The sequence below is a fragment of the Xyrauchen texanus genome, chromosome 2, assembly GCF_025860055.1.
Source record: "Xyrauchen texanus isolate HMW12.3.18 chromosome 2, RBS_HiC_50CHRs, whole genome shotgun sequence".
Classification (NCBI taxonomy): domain Eukaryota; kingdom Metazoa; phylum Chordata; class Actinopteri; order Cypriniformes; family Catostomidae; genus Xyrauchen; species Xyrauchen texanus.
This window is the reverse complement of record NC_068277.1, coordinates 26,335,543-26,352,264: the sequence shown is the minus strand read 5'-3', so window position 1 is coordinate 26,352,264 and position 16,722 is coordinate 26,335,543. Positions and strand designations below refer to the sequence as shown.

Here is a 16,722-nt window from a genome sequence, read left to right as displayed (position 1 = left end):
AGCTCCTCCCTTACTAGGTAGGACCTACCACTGCGCCACTTCCATGTGTGGCTTGACAACCCATGTGAGGTATTGGCCACATGTTATATCCCCCCAGCCTGGGCAGGATGTGGTCTCCGTAGAGTCTTTTCCCCCTGAAAGAATAGGAATGTAAAAGAAGGCCTTCCCCGGCGCATTTTATAGCGTTAAGATAGCACCAGCCGCTATGAGAGAGAACATAGAGAGAGAAAAGGCTGCAGCTGGCCGGCTTGCACCCGTGATAGTCATGTCACTTGTTCCCCCCACAGGGGTGCTGGGAACCTAAGTATATGTACTTGTACTGTATATGACACTTTTTTGGGGCATTGGGGAGGGTTATGTGTGGCCGATACAGTTGCTTCTAGCACGCAGTAGCTTGCTTGCACCTGTGTCAGCAGCTCACTTAACACGGTTTAGTGCATGCCGTTTTTAAATAGGACCCCTTGTGTTGCTACAATCGACACAACATCGAGTTAGTGACAGAAGGGGAATGTCATGGTTTCTGTTGTAACCGTTCCCTGATGGAGGGAATGAGACGTTGTGTCTCCCTTGCCATGGCACTAGACCTACCACTGTAAATGGCTGAACCTTACTCTCGGCTCCTCATTGGAAAAACCTGACTGACAGGCGCACGTCTGCTTCCCTTTATACCAATATGTTCTGGGGCAGAACATGGAAGTTCTCATTAGCCTTTTCTCAAATCTAGAGGTACGCGATGCTCTCAAGAAAGACTCTTTGTGTTACTACAATCGACACAACGTCTTGTTCCCTCCATCAGGGAACGGAGGTTACAACAGTAACCATGACATTTTGTGTTCCTTGCCACAGTTGCCTTAAGCTTGCTCACTGAGGGACTAAATATAAATATCATTATTTTCTATTATTTATTTTAAGACGCAATTTACAATCATGTTTTTTTATTATTATTATGACTCGAAGAACTTACTATCTTACAGCTTTTTCTGTTGAACTTCTGCAGTTAATCCAGGATGAACTTCAAAGACATTAGTCATTGAACTTAAAGTTCTTAAAAAATCTTTGTTTAATGTTTGATGTGTGTTGGAAAGGCGCTATACAAATAAAAATGACTTGAACTGTTAAAGCATAATTTACTGTGAAGCTACTAATGCACTGTTGATTGATGTTTTGCTTGAACGACAGGTAGAGCTGCGATGTGTCTTTATGATAAGTCTGAGTAATGTTGTTTAGAAAGAGAAGAGGAGGGGTCCAAGCACTGAACATTGAGAAACAACAGTGGTTAGCTGGTGTGACTTGGACACCTCTCCTTTACAGGATACATTGAAGGATATGCCTGTGAGGTACAACTCAAACCAGCCAAGCGTGGTTCCTGTGATGCCCAGGTTGGAGGGTGGAGAGGAGGACTGTTTCAAAGGCAGCAGAAAGGTCAAGGAGGATGAGGACAGATTATTTGGAGTTATCTCTTTCCAGTCACAGGGTTTCAGTTACTGGGAAAAACACATTTATCAATCTACCCTGACCTGACTTTTATGAAAAATAAATTTGTCCTATAGAGCACATTTAAAACTTAAAGTAAAAATATGCTTTTATAATATAGCTGACTATTGCCTTAATATATTCCAGTGTGGTTTGATTAAGTTCACTTGTTTACCAAAATTATGATATTAAAAATGTACTTTGAATGGAAGGATTGACTCAAATTATTGTCATTTAAATGGGTTTTGAACTAGGTGTTTGAGACGAACATACAAAAAGACTGCTAAATAAAACACACATTTGCATGATTTGACATTTGACTCTTTGAATCTTATCGTAATTGAGATAAAGCCATTGTAAAAACTCCCCCATGTGACTAGCCCAAGTCTCCTCTATATCAGGAACACCTCTGTTATTTAGAGGTATTAAAGGAGACTTCCTAATACAGAAATAATATTACTAGAAATCTCAATAAAGATCTCAAAACTGCACAAACACATTACACGCATGCTCACATTCAAACTGCAGTTGCATCTGTCTTATAAAAGTCTGGATTACAGGATTACTATGCAGCTTTGAGTGTAACTACCATCACTAGCAGCACAAGAGAGTCAAGAGTGTAACAGAAACAAGACAAGGGTAAGAGGTTCACCTTTGCAGCCCTGCCAGAAACCATTCATTACACACTGTTTCCTGTCAAAGACACTTCTCCAACCCTGTACACATACCCTCAAAACCTCACTTGCTCATTTGTGCAATAAACTCCATGCTTACATGAGTAATGGATACATTAGATGTACCTGTAAGGGATCCAGTCAGACGAGTGTTTGGAGCTCATCTCTGTGTATGTTGAATGGGTTCAGAGCACAGGGGGAGGGTTGAGGCAGCCGAGCAGGTCAGCAGCAGCGATGCCAGCGACAGAGCCCTTGCAGCCCGACCATGCCCTGCACGAACACACATACATACACTTCTTCTTCCGCTGTCTAGAAACCCTTTGCCTCGTCCATTCATACAGCCTTGGCCTGCAGTCCACGACAGATCCTCTTTACATAGTGAGCCGTGTTAGGCTGCCTCGCTGCAGCTGCACTCCCCCTTTCCCAGTTTCCTTCTTGTCTCCTAATTTGTTTGTTCCGTTCTTTTTGTCCCTGAGTCTTTTCCTCGCAGTCACCTTCTGTCTGTTTTATTTTCATTCACCCTAAGTGTCTGTCGCTCGCCAACATCTGTGGTTGTTCAATCTTATAAACACATCTGTGTATTGTGGCTTTCTCTCTCAACTGCGCCTCGTACTGACTGCCTCCTTCCCTTTTCTCTTTCTCTTATTCTCTCCCTCCTGCTCACTCTCTCTCTCTCTCTCTCTCTCTCTCTCTGAATACTATCATTATAACCTTACAGCTCCCTTTTGTCTAGCAGCTTTGATGTTTGTTGCAATACTCTGCTGGTCTATCAACACAGATACACACAAGGCTGTGAAAAGCGGGAGCCTCAAATGCGTTTTCTGAGCCATGATTTATTCATCCCTTCATTCAGTGCTGGGCTCATTAACATGGGACAGAGCAGCGCAGTTGTAATTGTCTTTGATTTAACATGCTGAATCCAAACTCAGCACACCATTCTGTCTTTGTTTAATGGCTTTTTCTTGTTTTTGGTCCCCTTGATACAGTACTTCAGTCAGCTAAATGAGAAGCTGACTTCATATACATATTTTAATTAGGGCTGTCGATTTAACGGGTTAATTCAGTGCGAATAATTTTATTAAAAATAACGCGTTAAAAAATGTACGCAAATAATCGCAATGCCACTGGACTGTAATAAGGAAGATTCCTGAGAAATGCAAGCTTTTAGTACCACCAGTTTACTCCAGAGGGCAGTAATTGAAATTTCAGCTGTATGGGCAACTCACAGTTTATACAGTGAAGAAAACAACCATCCAGCAGACTGTGCATTACGTTCTAGCGTTCAAAACATCTCAAGATGTGTTCTAAGTATGAAACTATATTTTACTTGACACAGTGACCTAAAAATGTTATGTTTATGACACAATGCACCCAAGACGCTACACAAGCATGTCTGATGCAGGTGTACATTGACGGGTCCTTAAACAAGCCCTCATAATAAATCTTAAACTGATTGACAAATTCACTTTCGAAATGGATTGCTGTGAACTGTATGCCAATGATTGGCTTATGTTCAATAATATGGTAGTAAACAATACATTGTATTCTAAAGCCGCTTCTGCCACAAGAATGTAATGCATTTTAATTATCTGAATATTTTTTATTTATATATATTAATTTTATTTATATTTCAAGATAACTATGTATAATTTCATCATTATTTATTGAATTATTGTTATGAGGGGCTTTCTCAGAAAATATTTGTATATGCGATTAAATGCGATTAATCACGATTAATTAATCGGGACACCATGTAATTAATTTGATTAAATATTTGTTTCGATTGACATCTCTAATTTTAATATCAACATCATCATCAGCTATCACCATGTACAAAGGCAAAATAAATCATCGCCATTGTGTGCATTGTATTTTAATGCTAAAACTTCAAGATAATAATCATAATTCAAAGGATGCATGATTCTTGCTGCAAATCAAAATTTGAAACAAATTAATCAATTGTGGTTAATTAATCTGCACTAGGTGAAAAACAATTCCTTCAGATCTCTGGTTTTATTATTTGTCCCTCTGTATTTGTGTCAAGCGCACTCCTGTGAGCCGTCGTGTTTCTTTGTGGCATATTCATTTCTGGCAGTGTCCAGTGAAGTATCCCATGTCTGACAGTTGGTGATGACATCAGTTCATCCTCTGTGAAGTCCATCATAGTAGACTGAAGTGATATATGGCTGGCACAGGCTGCAGTTAGTTGTCATCACTAAGTAACATGTACTGTAGTAGTGGGAGTCCGACATCAGGCAGGACCGGAGTCGGACAGAACCGGAGCTGGATCAGGCTCTGGTAAACTCAGGATAGCTGATTCACCAGCTACGAACCAGCCTGGACCAGCACATGACCAGCTTGGACAAGCTCATGACCAGCTTGGGCCGGCTCAATACCAGCCTGGACCAGCTCCCATGTTCCAACACAGCTACCAGCTTACACTTGATTTTCATGTAGGGAACGGCAGCTTTGCATCTGCCAATTCAATGCTGAAGACCGCTAGCAGAATAAGAGACCATTGACACATTAAAACATGTCTTATTTCCAACATTTAACTAAGGAGCACGGAAAAAAATGCAGTTTTGCCAATTCAAAGCTATTATTTTTCCTTAGTCCAAGAAAAAAATACATTAAATCACTCTCAAAAAACAGTCTCTGCTGGTCTTGCTTTCAGACAAAATAAACAGCACTTAGATATTACATCTAAGATCACTTGAATCAAAAGCCAAGTTTAGCGCAGACAAACTTTCAACCGGTGGGCAATAATAATAATAAAATTAAACCCTCATGTCCCGTTCAATGGCCAAAGTCAACACACCTCCCTGCAGGGGGACAGAGGTCAACATTTGTCTTAGCAGGGGTCACAGAAAACATGGTGGGCTATTGCTGGATCATACATGCTCAGCAATGCTCCAAGCAGAGGAAGAGCAGGTGGAAAACCAGCATGGCTAGTAAATATTTGATGGTGTCGCAAGCTGTTTGAAGTCACACTATGCTGAGCTCATAGCCTGGACAGATCTGTTCTCAAAAAGTCCATAAAGTGTGACCAGTTGAAGAAATTAGATATTGGCTGTTTTCACTGATGCACTGTGGAGCTTCATTGCTGTAACAGGGGGTCTCTGTATAGCATGGTGCTAGCTAGCATTGCCAAGGGCAGCACACGGGCAGCTGCAGAACCAGAGTATGAAGAGCTTTGTTAATAATGCAGAGACTCCATCAGCCATGCTAGACATGAGGTGCCAACGGTTGCTGATGAATTAACATAAAATCTACACCCCTCTGTGTGCCTGAGTATGTGCATATCAGTGTGTTGCGCTTATCAGCTCTTCTTTAATATTCAGAACAAGTGACCCAGTCATTGTCAAACAAGTACGTATGTGCACTGTATTTTTGTCTTTTTTTCTAATAAAATTACTTAAACACCCTTAAAACTAAATAAATGTACTTGTTGCAATGCAAAATTGTGTAAAATAATAAGACTTGGTTTTAGAGAATATAACTCGAAGTTAGATTTTTCTTGCCTGATGTTTTCTTGTTTTAAACATAAATCAAACACAATTTAGGAATGTTTATTATCCAATAACTGTAATTCTCAAGTAAATGTAACTTGTTTTAAAATGGTGTTAATTCACACTCATGTTGCTGCAAATCCATGACTTGTTTATATATATATATATATATATATATATATATATATATATATATATATATATATATATATTGCAAAATGCAAAAATATTGGACACAATTTTTTTTTTTTTTTTTAAGTATCCAACTGTGCATGTTCTGTTATTGTGACCTTAAGAAAAGGTCTTCTCCAAATATGGTTCCACCAACAAGACAAAGAGCTATAACAAGGGTCTTATTCAAACCATGAACCAATGATTTGAGCTAGAGTAAGATAGAGTGGTTACTGTGAAGAAAGACTAAAGATACACATGGAGAGGTGAAAAGTCTTTCTCTTATCATCTTCAGAGCTACTGAAGTGACGTCTTTACACCAAGCACAGCTGACGACAGAACCTGCTTGATCTCTTTGATTACATTATATATTCCTTCTTCTGCATGCTCGCTAAAATCAATCGCAGGATTTTCCATTTTAATTGCTGATCAATGTTCCTGTCCAAGTCTGCCTTTTAATGAGCTCAGGGATTTAAGTTCCAAAATAACATTAAATCAGATGAAACCAATACAGAGAAACTCAAACACCATGATAGTCTTTCAAGGCTTTCTGTTTCCTCATTTTAGGATAATAACACTTGTCTCATGAGCTTTGGTCACGAGACACGTAGAAACAATTAGCTTTGATGCTACTGATATGCTGCCATATTTGATTTGGGCTCTGTATACAATACATGAGTTGATCAATTATTTGATTTGAGAGTGAATAATGACTTAAATTTTGGTCTGTTTATTATACTAAGTGAGTATAAGCTTTATCGAAGACGTTTCAAAGAGCAAAGAGTTTCATGGACTATTATTTCATGGAATTTTAACATGTAAAATTTAGACTCTATCAAGTGCTAATGTACAGAAATTCTTTAAAATATGTCCTTTTGTGTTCTGCACAAGATAGAAAGTCATATGTGTTTGAAATGACATGAGCATGAGTAAATAATGACAGAATTTAACTTTTTGGGTGAACTATTTCTTTAAGCAGGAACTGGATCACAGAAGCACAAATCTCTGAAACAATACGATGACCTCTTAATTAAAAACAAGCCAGAAGGCAAAATGTTCTCAATGAGATACAGACCTTTTGTTACGGCCGCATTTGTGAGGATAAATATTTACTGACATCTAATTAAGTTTTCATTTGCAGTGGCTTAAAGTCCCAGATGGGCAGCTGGCAGCTTGTAGAGGAGGGTCTATGAAAACAGAGGAATCTTTATTCCAAACTGAGGAGTAAATCTTCATGTGGCGAAGAAGGGAGAGAGGGAAAGCAAAAGAGGAAGTGCGAGAGTGGACATAAATGCTGGCCGACGATCTGCATCGATTCTATGTGACGTAAATAACTGCCTGCACAGACTCACCTATAGGGTGACATTTAGATCTCATTCATGGATTACTCATCATGAAAGAACAATGATTCTGGTTAAGTCACTGGAGGTGTAAGGCATCAGCAATATTATACAATACTTTCCACAATACATGACAGACAGACATTTGTTTGAATTCATGACAATAATCTATAGATGATAAATTGAATACTACACAGTACACACTATAGTCAACCCATCTCGAGTGACTGAGTTCTCTCCTTTATTATGCTACGTTCAGACTGTAGGCAAAATTGGCCCAAATCTGCTAAATACGTGACTCAGATCTGCTTTTTTCATAACAGTGTGAACAACACAAACCACATGCGACCTCAGTCTGAACAGTCATATTGCAATTCATGCAATTTTCAAGTCACTCTCTACATTTGTCACAATAATGCCGGTTAGTGGAATATAGTTAGTGGGGGGACAGTGAGGTGTTAGAACTTGGATAGACCACTAGGGTGGTTAGAACACCTAGAATATTTGGGGTGACAGCTCTATACGAGCAAACCTTGAGGGGTCGTATCGTAACTTGTCTGTGTTTGAGAACATAGCGAAAATTTAGCTCTCTTTCTCCTCATCCTCATCATCACCTGCTCACAAATTTGCTGGCTTCCACTTCACATCACTTTATAAATGAACAGGGACGGATTACCGACTGGGCCAATGGGGCCCGTGCCCAGGGGCCCTTGACTGCCCGTGGGTGCCCTGGGCTTTAAGGCTGCGTGATCTAGTTTGGTGATCCCCCGCACTTGAAAATCTTTTTGGGCATGAACGAACCCCCCCTCAGCTCAACAACTTTTGGGTGGAGGGGGGCCTTTGGAGATAATTGGCCCCAGTGCCTTTGCAAGTCATAATCCGTCCCTGTAAATGAATACTTCAGTAGCCTCTATGCTTACTTCCGTATGACAGCGCTGCGTGTGACATCTTTGTTATTGTTCTTTTGCACATGCGGGTCAGTTCAGGACCGTGACCAGTTCACACTGGAATCTGATATTGGCCACATTTAAAAAATAATGTGAACAGCCAAACAAAAAAATCGATCTGAGCAATAAATCTGAATTGAGCACTAGGTGTACACAAGCCGCCGGTATCTACATTAACTCTTTTAACGAGGCCAAGGCCTTATCCCAAATCACCTGCTCCCTCCTTTAGCTCATGTAGTGGAACAGAGCTTGAGGTTAATATGCCTAGATTAGAAATGTGGTTCTCAACTCTGGAGAATGATATTACATGATTATTACACCAGGGATGGTCCTAATGGAAGTGAGTAGGGACACTTAACATGCACTGCTGGATTTAAAGGAATATTCCAGGTTCAATACAAATTAAACTTAAATTGACAGCATTTGTGGCATATGTTGATTACCACAAAAAATTATTTAAACTTGTTCCATTCTTTTCTTTAAAAAAGCAAAAATGTGGGTTATAGCGAGGCAATTAATTTAATAATTCTTAATTTAATAATTCTCTCTTGCGAATGTGGCCAATCCGTAAAAGTTAAAATACTCACTGTTTTAAAAGTATAGCCACAAGACACACTGGTCACACAATATGCCTTACAACTTCGCCACCATGACAACACAAAGCCGTAAACCCAGCAATCCCAGAAAAGATGATTTAAACAACATTGCAGCTCAAATAATGGATATGTTATAATAGAAGAATTAATGTAAGTGCTTTAAAAAAATTATTAGCCTCACATTCCTGCCTTCAAACCCCCCAAAAATTGGTCCCATTATCTCCATAGTAAGTGCCTCACTGTAACCTTGATTTTTACTTTTTTTGGAGAAAAGGAGGGGTGAGTCGATTGAGCTTAACTTGTATTGAACCTACAATATACCTTTAAGGGAATGTTTTTCATCCAAAAATGAATGAAATGAAAATTCTGTCCATATTTGCACAAACTTGTATTATTCTAAACCTGTATAACTGATAATCTTCCCCTCTATCGTAGCTCTCATTCCTCATTCACACTTTGGTGAATTCCAACGTGTCACACAAGAACAAATGTTACCTGCTCTATCATTTTGATTTACTTTGACCCAGAAACACATTTTGAGCTTTATGCATTAAAGTTAAAAGCATTAAAATTAATATATCGTGAAGGGGTCGATTTTAGTGAAAAGCAACCTTAGTCTGCTCCTTCACAAGCTATCGTATAGCTTCAGAAGCAGTCTGATCTTATGAAATATACAGTACATGACTGTGGCCACATTTTTGCAAAATTATATTTCATGGTTCCTTACAAATATCGTGGTATTTAGGTGAAATATCCACTTTGTAGTGCTAAAAGTGAATTATTATTATATATTTTTTTTAGGTTTTGCTAATTTTTCAAATCAACCAAACATCCCTCTCTGCCCCATCACTTAAAAGTAAACCTAAATGATGGTGTAATAAAAGCAAATTTGAGATGAAAAAATAAAGTTATATGGTTTTGAAAGTACATGAGGGTGAGCAAATGAAGATATCATATTTGGGTGAATGAACCCTTTTAAAGATTTTAACATCTGTCAACAAATGCTTGCTCTTTCTCACTCTCTCACTCACTCTCTCTCAGTTCCCTGGGGGCACAATGCTTTGAATGTTGGGAAGAGTCATTGGTGACATTAGTACTGAGCTAACTGAGCCTCTATGAAGGTCAATGAGATTCAGGTAATGTACAGCCTACTAACCCAATGAAATTGACTCATGCTAAGAAGGAACAGAGCCTGAGATCCTCCCAGGCAAGACACATGACAATTTACAAATGTTTTAAACATTTAGTAGTTCAAACGAGAGGACAAGACACACATGGATGGTTGGAACCTCAGGCTTAATGACTGTTTATTAATGAGGAGTTAATGCTTATGGCAAGTATGATGCCAAGGACTCTGATGGCCTGTTATCCATTTATTATTTACAAAATTAGACGTCCTTGTAACTGAAATAAATATCTTCAAATAAACCTTTATGTACTAACATCTAGGTTACGGATGTAACCTCCGTTCCCTGATGGAGGAAATGAAACGTTGTGTCGAAGAAGCAACACTAGGGGTCTCTCTTGAGTGCCGAATACAACTCTGATCTATGAAAAAAGGCCAATGAGAAGTTGTCAGACAGAATTAGCATGTCCCGCCTCCGGACATACAGGTATAAAGGTGGTGAAATGTGTCTGTTTCATTCAGGATTTTTCTGAAGAGCCGGAAATGGTCCGGCCACAACAGTGGCTCGGCTCAGCGACGTGGCCGGGAGGACACAACGTCTTGTTCAATCCATCAGGGAAAGGAGGTTACATCCGTAACCTAGACGTTCCCCGTCTGTCGCTCACTTTGACATTGTATCGAAGAAGCGACACTAGGGGTCCAATTTAAATCACACCATGAGCTGAGCAATGTACGTGTACTACTGACACAGGAGCGGGCAGGTAATTGACGTGGCAAAACGACCAGCTGTATCAGACAGCACGTACCCTTCCTCCAATGCCCCATAAATTCGTCGGAATCCTTATAGTTACCCTAGACAGGGGAACATGGCGCGGTGGTTGATCCCGCCTATTAGAGGGGTTGCTACAGACACGGTGACAGGGGGGCAGTGGGAACTGCCCAAGGGAGTCGCGGGTCCGCTCATAAGGGGACAATACCGTGGAAAATACACACAGGTGGAAAGTCCAAGTAGGAGCCCTGACCTGTGGAGCACCTATTCCAGTACAGGGTAGATCTGAGTACCCGCAGTCGATTGGGTCGGCGAAATTCCTCTGCGGACCAAGAGGGCTAGGGAGGAGTCATCCAGGGAGTGATTGGGATCGCCTGGGAGAAAAAGAGCACGGTTTTAACTCAACCGAGGGAAAGGGCGCTAGGTGCAAGCGTTCCACCCGGTCAGTCCGTCAGCGTGTTACCGAGTTCTACTGGCTCGGACCTGAGAAAACACGGGACGAAACTGACACTACCCTGAGATTGCAAAATCTCACAAAGGTATTAGGTGTTGCCCAACCACCTGCTCTGCATGTGTCTGCCAGGGAGATGCCTCTGGCCAGGGCCCATGAGGACACAACACTCCTTGTTGAGTGTGCATGGACCCACAAGGGGGGGGGCACGGCCTGGGTGCGATAGGCCAATGAAATGGCATCCACCACCCAGTGAGAGAGCCTCTGTTTTGAGACAGTGATCCCTTTCCGCTGTCCACCAAAGCAGACAAAGAGCTGCTCAGAACGTCTAAAGCTCTGCGTGTGGTCCAAATAGGTACGCAAAAGCATGTACCGGACACAGCAACTAAGGGGCTGGGTCTGCCTCCTCCTGGGGCAGCGCTTGCAGGTTCACTACCTGGTCTCTGAAGGGCGTGGTAGGAACCTTGGGCACGTAGCCTGGCCACGGTCTTAGGATCACATGAGTGTCTGCCGGACCGAACTCCAGGCAAGTGTCGCTGACAGAGAATTCTTGCAGGTCGCCGACCCTCATGATGGGGACGAGCGCTATCAGCAGGGCCGTCTTTAGGGAGAGGGTCCTGAGTCCAACAGATTCTAGCGGCTCGAAAGGGGGTCTCTGAAGGCCCGAGAGGACCACTGAGAGATCCCAGGAGGGGAACAGGCTTGGCCGGGAGGGATTTAACCTCTGTGCGTCTCTTAGGAACCTGATAATCAAGTTGTGCTTACTCAAAGACTTGCCAGCTACATAGCACTACATACACCTTCAAGGTGGACGGGGAAAGCCTCCCCTCCAACCGCTCCTGCAGAAATGAGAGCACTGACCTGACTGTGCACCTTTGTGGGTCTTCGGCCCGAGAAGAACACCAATTCGCGAACAAGCACCACTTTAGGGAGTAAAGTTGCCTGGTAGAACGGGCTCTGTCTTGGTTGATCATGTCTATGACGGCAGGTGGTAGATCAGCTAGATATTCCACGTCCCGTCCAGGGGCCAGACATGGAGGTTCCAGAGGTGGGTGCGGGTGCAAGGTCTTTCCTCAGGGGAATTTGCCAGGGAGGGGCTGTCGCGAGGAGTACGAGGTCCAAGAACGAAGCCCGGGTGGGCCAATAGGGAGCCACTAGAGTGACTTGTTCCTCGTCCTCCCTGACCTTGCACAGCACCTGTGCAAGAAGGCTCATTGGGGGAAATGCGTACTTGCGCAGCCCCATGGGCCAGCTGTGTGCAAGTGCGTCTGCCCCGAAGGGAGCCTCTGTTCTGGCATACCAGAACGGGCAGTGGGAGGTCTCTTGGTAGGCGAACAGGTCTACCTGAGCCTTGCCGAACCGTTCCCAAATCAGCTGGACTGATTGGGGGTGAAGCCTCCACTCTCCACTGGGCAAGCGTTGTCGTGATAGAGCATCCGCCACCACATTGAGGTTGCCGGGGATATGTGTGTGGCACGCAGCGACTTGAGTCCAGAGAAGACGACGGGCGAGTTGCGATTTATGTACGCTACCGCGGTGGTGCTGTCTGATCTGATCACAACGTCGAAGTGAGTGACAGACAGGGAACTAGTGAAGGTGCATGTTAGCATGCTAAATACATGCTGGTTGGAAGCACAACAAGTTGTAGTTTAGTAACCGTTCTATGGTTAGCACAGCAATTGCTCAATGAACCAAACAATTAATTTCATGTGCAGCATCTACCTGTCCTCATTAGCTTAAGCTCCACTCTTCACCGTAATGGTAACCCCCAAAACATAACAGATACTCTTCTAAATCTCAGCATAACAAAACATTAAACCCTAACAAGTATCCCATTTATATTAATCTTGTACAAAAACACATAAAATAACACTTTAACATTTACTCTCCCTTTCAAGTCCCATGCAAAGCATGCTTGAAATTGAAATCCCGTCCTATTTATTCAATACTACATTACAACCACAAAAAGTATTCTTGTAGTCCCAACTACAATGGGTTAAAGCTGCACTATGTAAGATTGTTTTGGTTTAAAATGAACAAATTGCCATTATTGATTTAGTACATAAACAATCAGTGTTCAAAACAATGTTCTTACCTTACCCCAATTAACTAAGGTAAGTCTACAAAGATTATTTGTATTTTGAGCTTTTGGGTTCGATTTGGCGCAAAATCGCTGGCTTATGACATACATCCTTGCATCATGTCATGTCCATATACATAGGCATATACAAAGAAGAGCCAGATGTCTCGAGCCCATGTAAAAATGCAAACGTTGTAATACAGTTCTGAGTGTCAGATACTGTCATCAGTAGTTTATTTTAACCACTTTTAATAAAATAAAACAAAATAGCTATTTTATAATTGCTCCCAACAAATATCAATGTAGTAGGTGTTTTGCTGTTTACACAGACTTAGGGTGTGTAAACAGCAAAAAAAAAAAAAAAAAAACAAAGTCAGGGGAACAACACACATTTTTAGCCAGAAAATCTTTGAATACAAGCCAGTCAGAAATGTCCTCTACCTGTGAATCATTTTGCACAGTTACATGTCTTTGGAGGCTGGGGTGGATGGAGGACAAGTTGGGAAAATGTATTATGGAAGAGCAAACTTTAAGCAACACATTTTTGCTTTTAGTTGAACAGGGAAGTATTTTATTTTATTTTATCATTTCTATATGTATTTATTCATTTTCAGTTTGCCTGTCACACCAACCATCCTATTTCCAGCAGCTGAAAAATATTTTATAAAGTCAACCATAACTGTAACAGCACTAGGCTTTCTTCTCTCTTAACAGTGTCTAGAACCCTCAGAAAGTTAATTTAAAAGTTGCGTTCCAGTTCATCAATGGATCAGTATAACATAGATGCCAGCTGTAAAGCACAGATGCATGAACCAGAGAGCACAATATAATCTTTGTCTCCCAGTCTCCTCTCCACACTTTTAAACATTACAGCCTCATTGCAGTCCACAAATTCCGACTATGACCAGACTGAAATGTGTGCATGTCTGCATTTGAAAATGAGGGGTTGAAAATGTCAGCACGGTCAACCTACTGGCAGTAAACCTGGAGAGATTCCATCTGGAATTCTGATAACAGTAGCTTCAATTGACTAAACAAAGCAGATCCAAATGTTTTCTATATACAAGTAATTTCTGGAAAGATCTGTAGTTTGGTTGAAAGTAGTATTTAAAGACCTTTGTGACAAATCTAAAAGATGTTGGGTATTACAATATAGCTTATAATTCAAGCTTCTAGATATAGAGTAGCTATAGAATATGATGAGCATTGTAGTATGCATAACTCTTGACACATGGGCAGGTACCCAACGGGTGAACCGCTAATATTTGATGTAACGATTGGGAAAATATTTATATTGTCATTTGTGATGAGGGTCGGGAATCAAGAGGCACGGGCCGAACTGCGGGTCAAATAGCAAAGGCAAGTGACGCCAGCATCTGTATGCACTGTGCGTACCATACGCGCTCCGACTGAAAAACATGTACTCTCACAATATTTCATCAATCATGAGGTGTGTCCAGTATTTCTGTTGGTGAATGAATAATTCTTTTGAGTTGATTCTTTTCAGTGAATTGGCCAACTTGAATTGGGCTTGCAAAACGATTTGTATCAATTCGTGATTCAGTACAAATCGTTTGAAGCACTCTCTGAATCATTTGGAGAAGTTTCTCACACAGTCAAATAGTATCTGGATATTTACGTGGACATTTACCTACAATCAACTGAAACAAAAGGCTACATTATTTATACAATGATCAATGGAAACATGGGTAAATGCTTCCTGCTGCAACCCCCAATGTTCAAGCCAAATCTACGCCCTTGTAACCACAATGTTCGGCTATGTGTCTATTTTCCTTAAATGCTCCAACTCAGAGTGCCTAATGTTAATATTATTGCTTGTGTGATGTGAGCAAATAAAACATTTTGTCTACCTGATGTAGTAGATGCGGATGCTTTTCAGATCGCGGTCTTCATGTTAAACGGTTCAGGTTGGGAACGGAATTAAATAATTTTTGCTCTCAGATAACGGGTGGGGTGTTCTATTAAGTACTGCGGTGCGATTTTACAAAACAGAACCCATGCAGGACTCTGCTTGACACTATCTAGATGGCAAACTCCCACAAAAGCCTTTGAACCAGAATCTCCCTTAGTGATCTGACAACCCAAACACAACTGCAGCAATTCCACAGAAGCCTTTGGAAATAGCAAAGCTAAAATCAGCTTTTATCATTTTCAGTGCAAAGCACACAGACTGTAAACTGTGGGATTTAAAACATTTAAATTCTGAACTTTCATACAGTACATTTCTTAAAAATGGCCTACACCTCAAACCTAATAAAAAGTGTCATGAATGAGTGATATGGAGAGGTGCCAACAACTGACCAAAATAACTTAAACTGAAATGAATGTTCCCTGAAGAATTGATGTATTTTAAGTGTCTGTAACTAATTGATGGTCAAGCTCCATACATTTTCCCAAAAGCAATGAGAAAATATAAAGGTATATGTCTCTGCCCTTCCTTCTCAACCTTGTTGAGCCCAATCTTTTCTTTTCCGACTTGGCAAGTACAAAGAAGAGCCACTCTAAGGTTCAACTAATTTTAGTTACCATGGTAACATATGGGTGCATGGCTGTCAAGGTAGTATTATTGCATCAAACAAAGTAGGAGAACAAAAAGTACTTACGATTTGAAAATACAACAAATGGGAATACATTAAATTGTCCTGATAATGTAAAAATCAAGAAATAAAAAGAATGAAAATACATTTTAATATTGATCATTCAATAAAACAGATTTTTCACTGAAACAAGTGTGGATGTCATGTTAAAGATTAGCAATTTTTTATGCAGATTTTATTTTTATTTTCACTCTGATCACATTATCATGAGTGGTTAGACATTAAACAATGGGCATCTTTTTTTATTCTGGAAAACAAGGTACTCATATCAGCTTTCACCTTCATAACCCTATTGATACACTAACCAGAACTAACTGTAAATACGTTTTTCCTTTTCCATACTATTATCCTGTTTCTCTCCTCATGTAAATATATTTTTAGCTCCCCAGTGGACTGTGACAGCCCAGCTTTACTGCACTGACAGCTTCAGTGAAATGTATTTTCAAAATGCAAATACTGACACACATGGGCATAGCTACCATTATAACTGTGGCAGAAATGTCATCATACATTTATAAATCTGACCCCTTTTTTTAGATAATCAATACTTATGCCTTCAAATTCACTAAATCTGGGTTTTAACCTAAAGAATCCCATTTACTTCACCACAGCAGCAATATTAGGTGTGCTTGTATATGTGCGTGTTTGTGTGTGTCACACTCTCACTGACTGCCAGGGTCCTTTTCTGCATATCACTGCTCTCTTACGCGGTAGCTCATTTCAGCTTATCGGCACATTATTGGCCCCTAATCGGCCCCAAAGTGCGTCGGCCCACCGGGAAAATGACCGGTATGCCAGATTACCAATCCAGCCCTGCCGACTGCTACTAATGAGATGACGTCTTTGCCACGTCTGGCTGCCTCATCTAACACTTTCACCGCCACACTGTAGCCCCCTCAACCATGGCAACAAGTGACTAATTGCTAAAAAATGTTTTAAAAAAGAATGGTACTAGAAAATGGCACACA

General features: G+C 40.9%; 1 protein-coding gene across 4 annotated transcripts in view; it reads right to left on the bottom strand.

Annotated features, from left to right (window-relative positions):
• Nucleotides 1-16,722, bottom strand: part of tub (TUB bipartite transcription factor) — a 102,851-nt gene that overhangs the window by 47,987 nt on the left and 38,142 nt on the right. Inside the window, exon 1 of one of the 4 annotated variants that reach the window (XM_052145652.1) lies at nt 2,274-2,733. The exons of the other annotated variants lie outside the window; for them this stretch is intronic. Within the exon in view, the coding sequence (XP_052001612.1) occupies nt 2,274-2,311 (38 nt within the window). The 5' untranslated portion in view covers nt 2,312-2,733. Of the gene's footprint in view, nt 1-2,273; nt 2,734-16,722 lie in introns of those variants that run through there. 4 annotated transcript variants of the gene reach the window in all.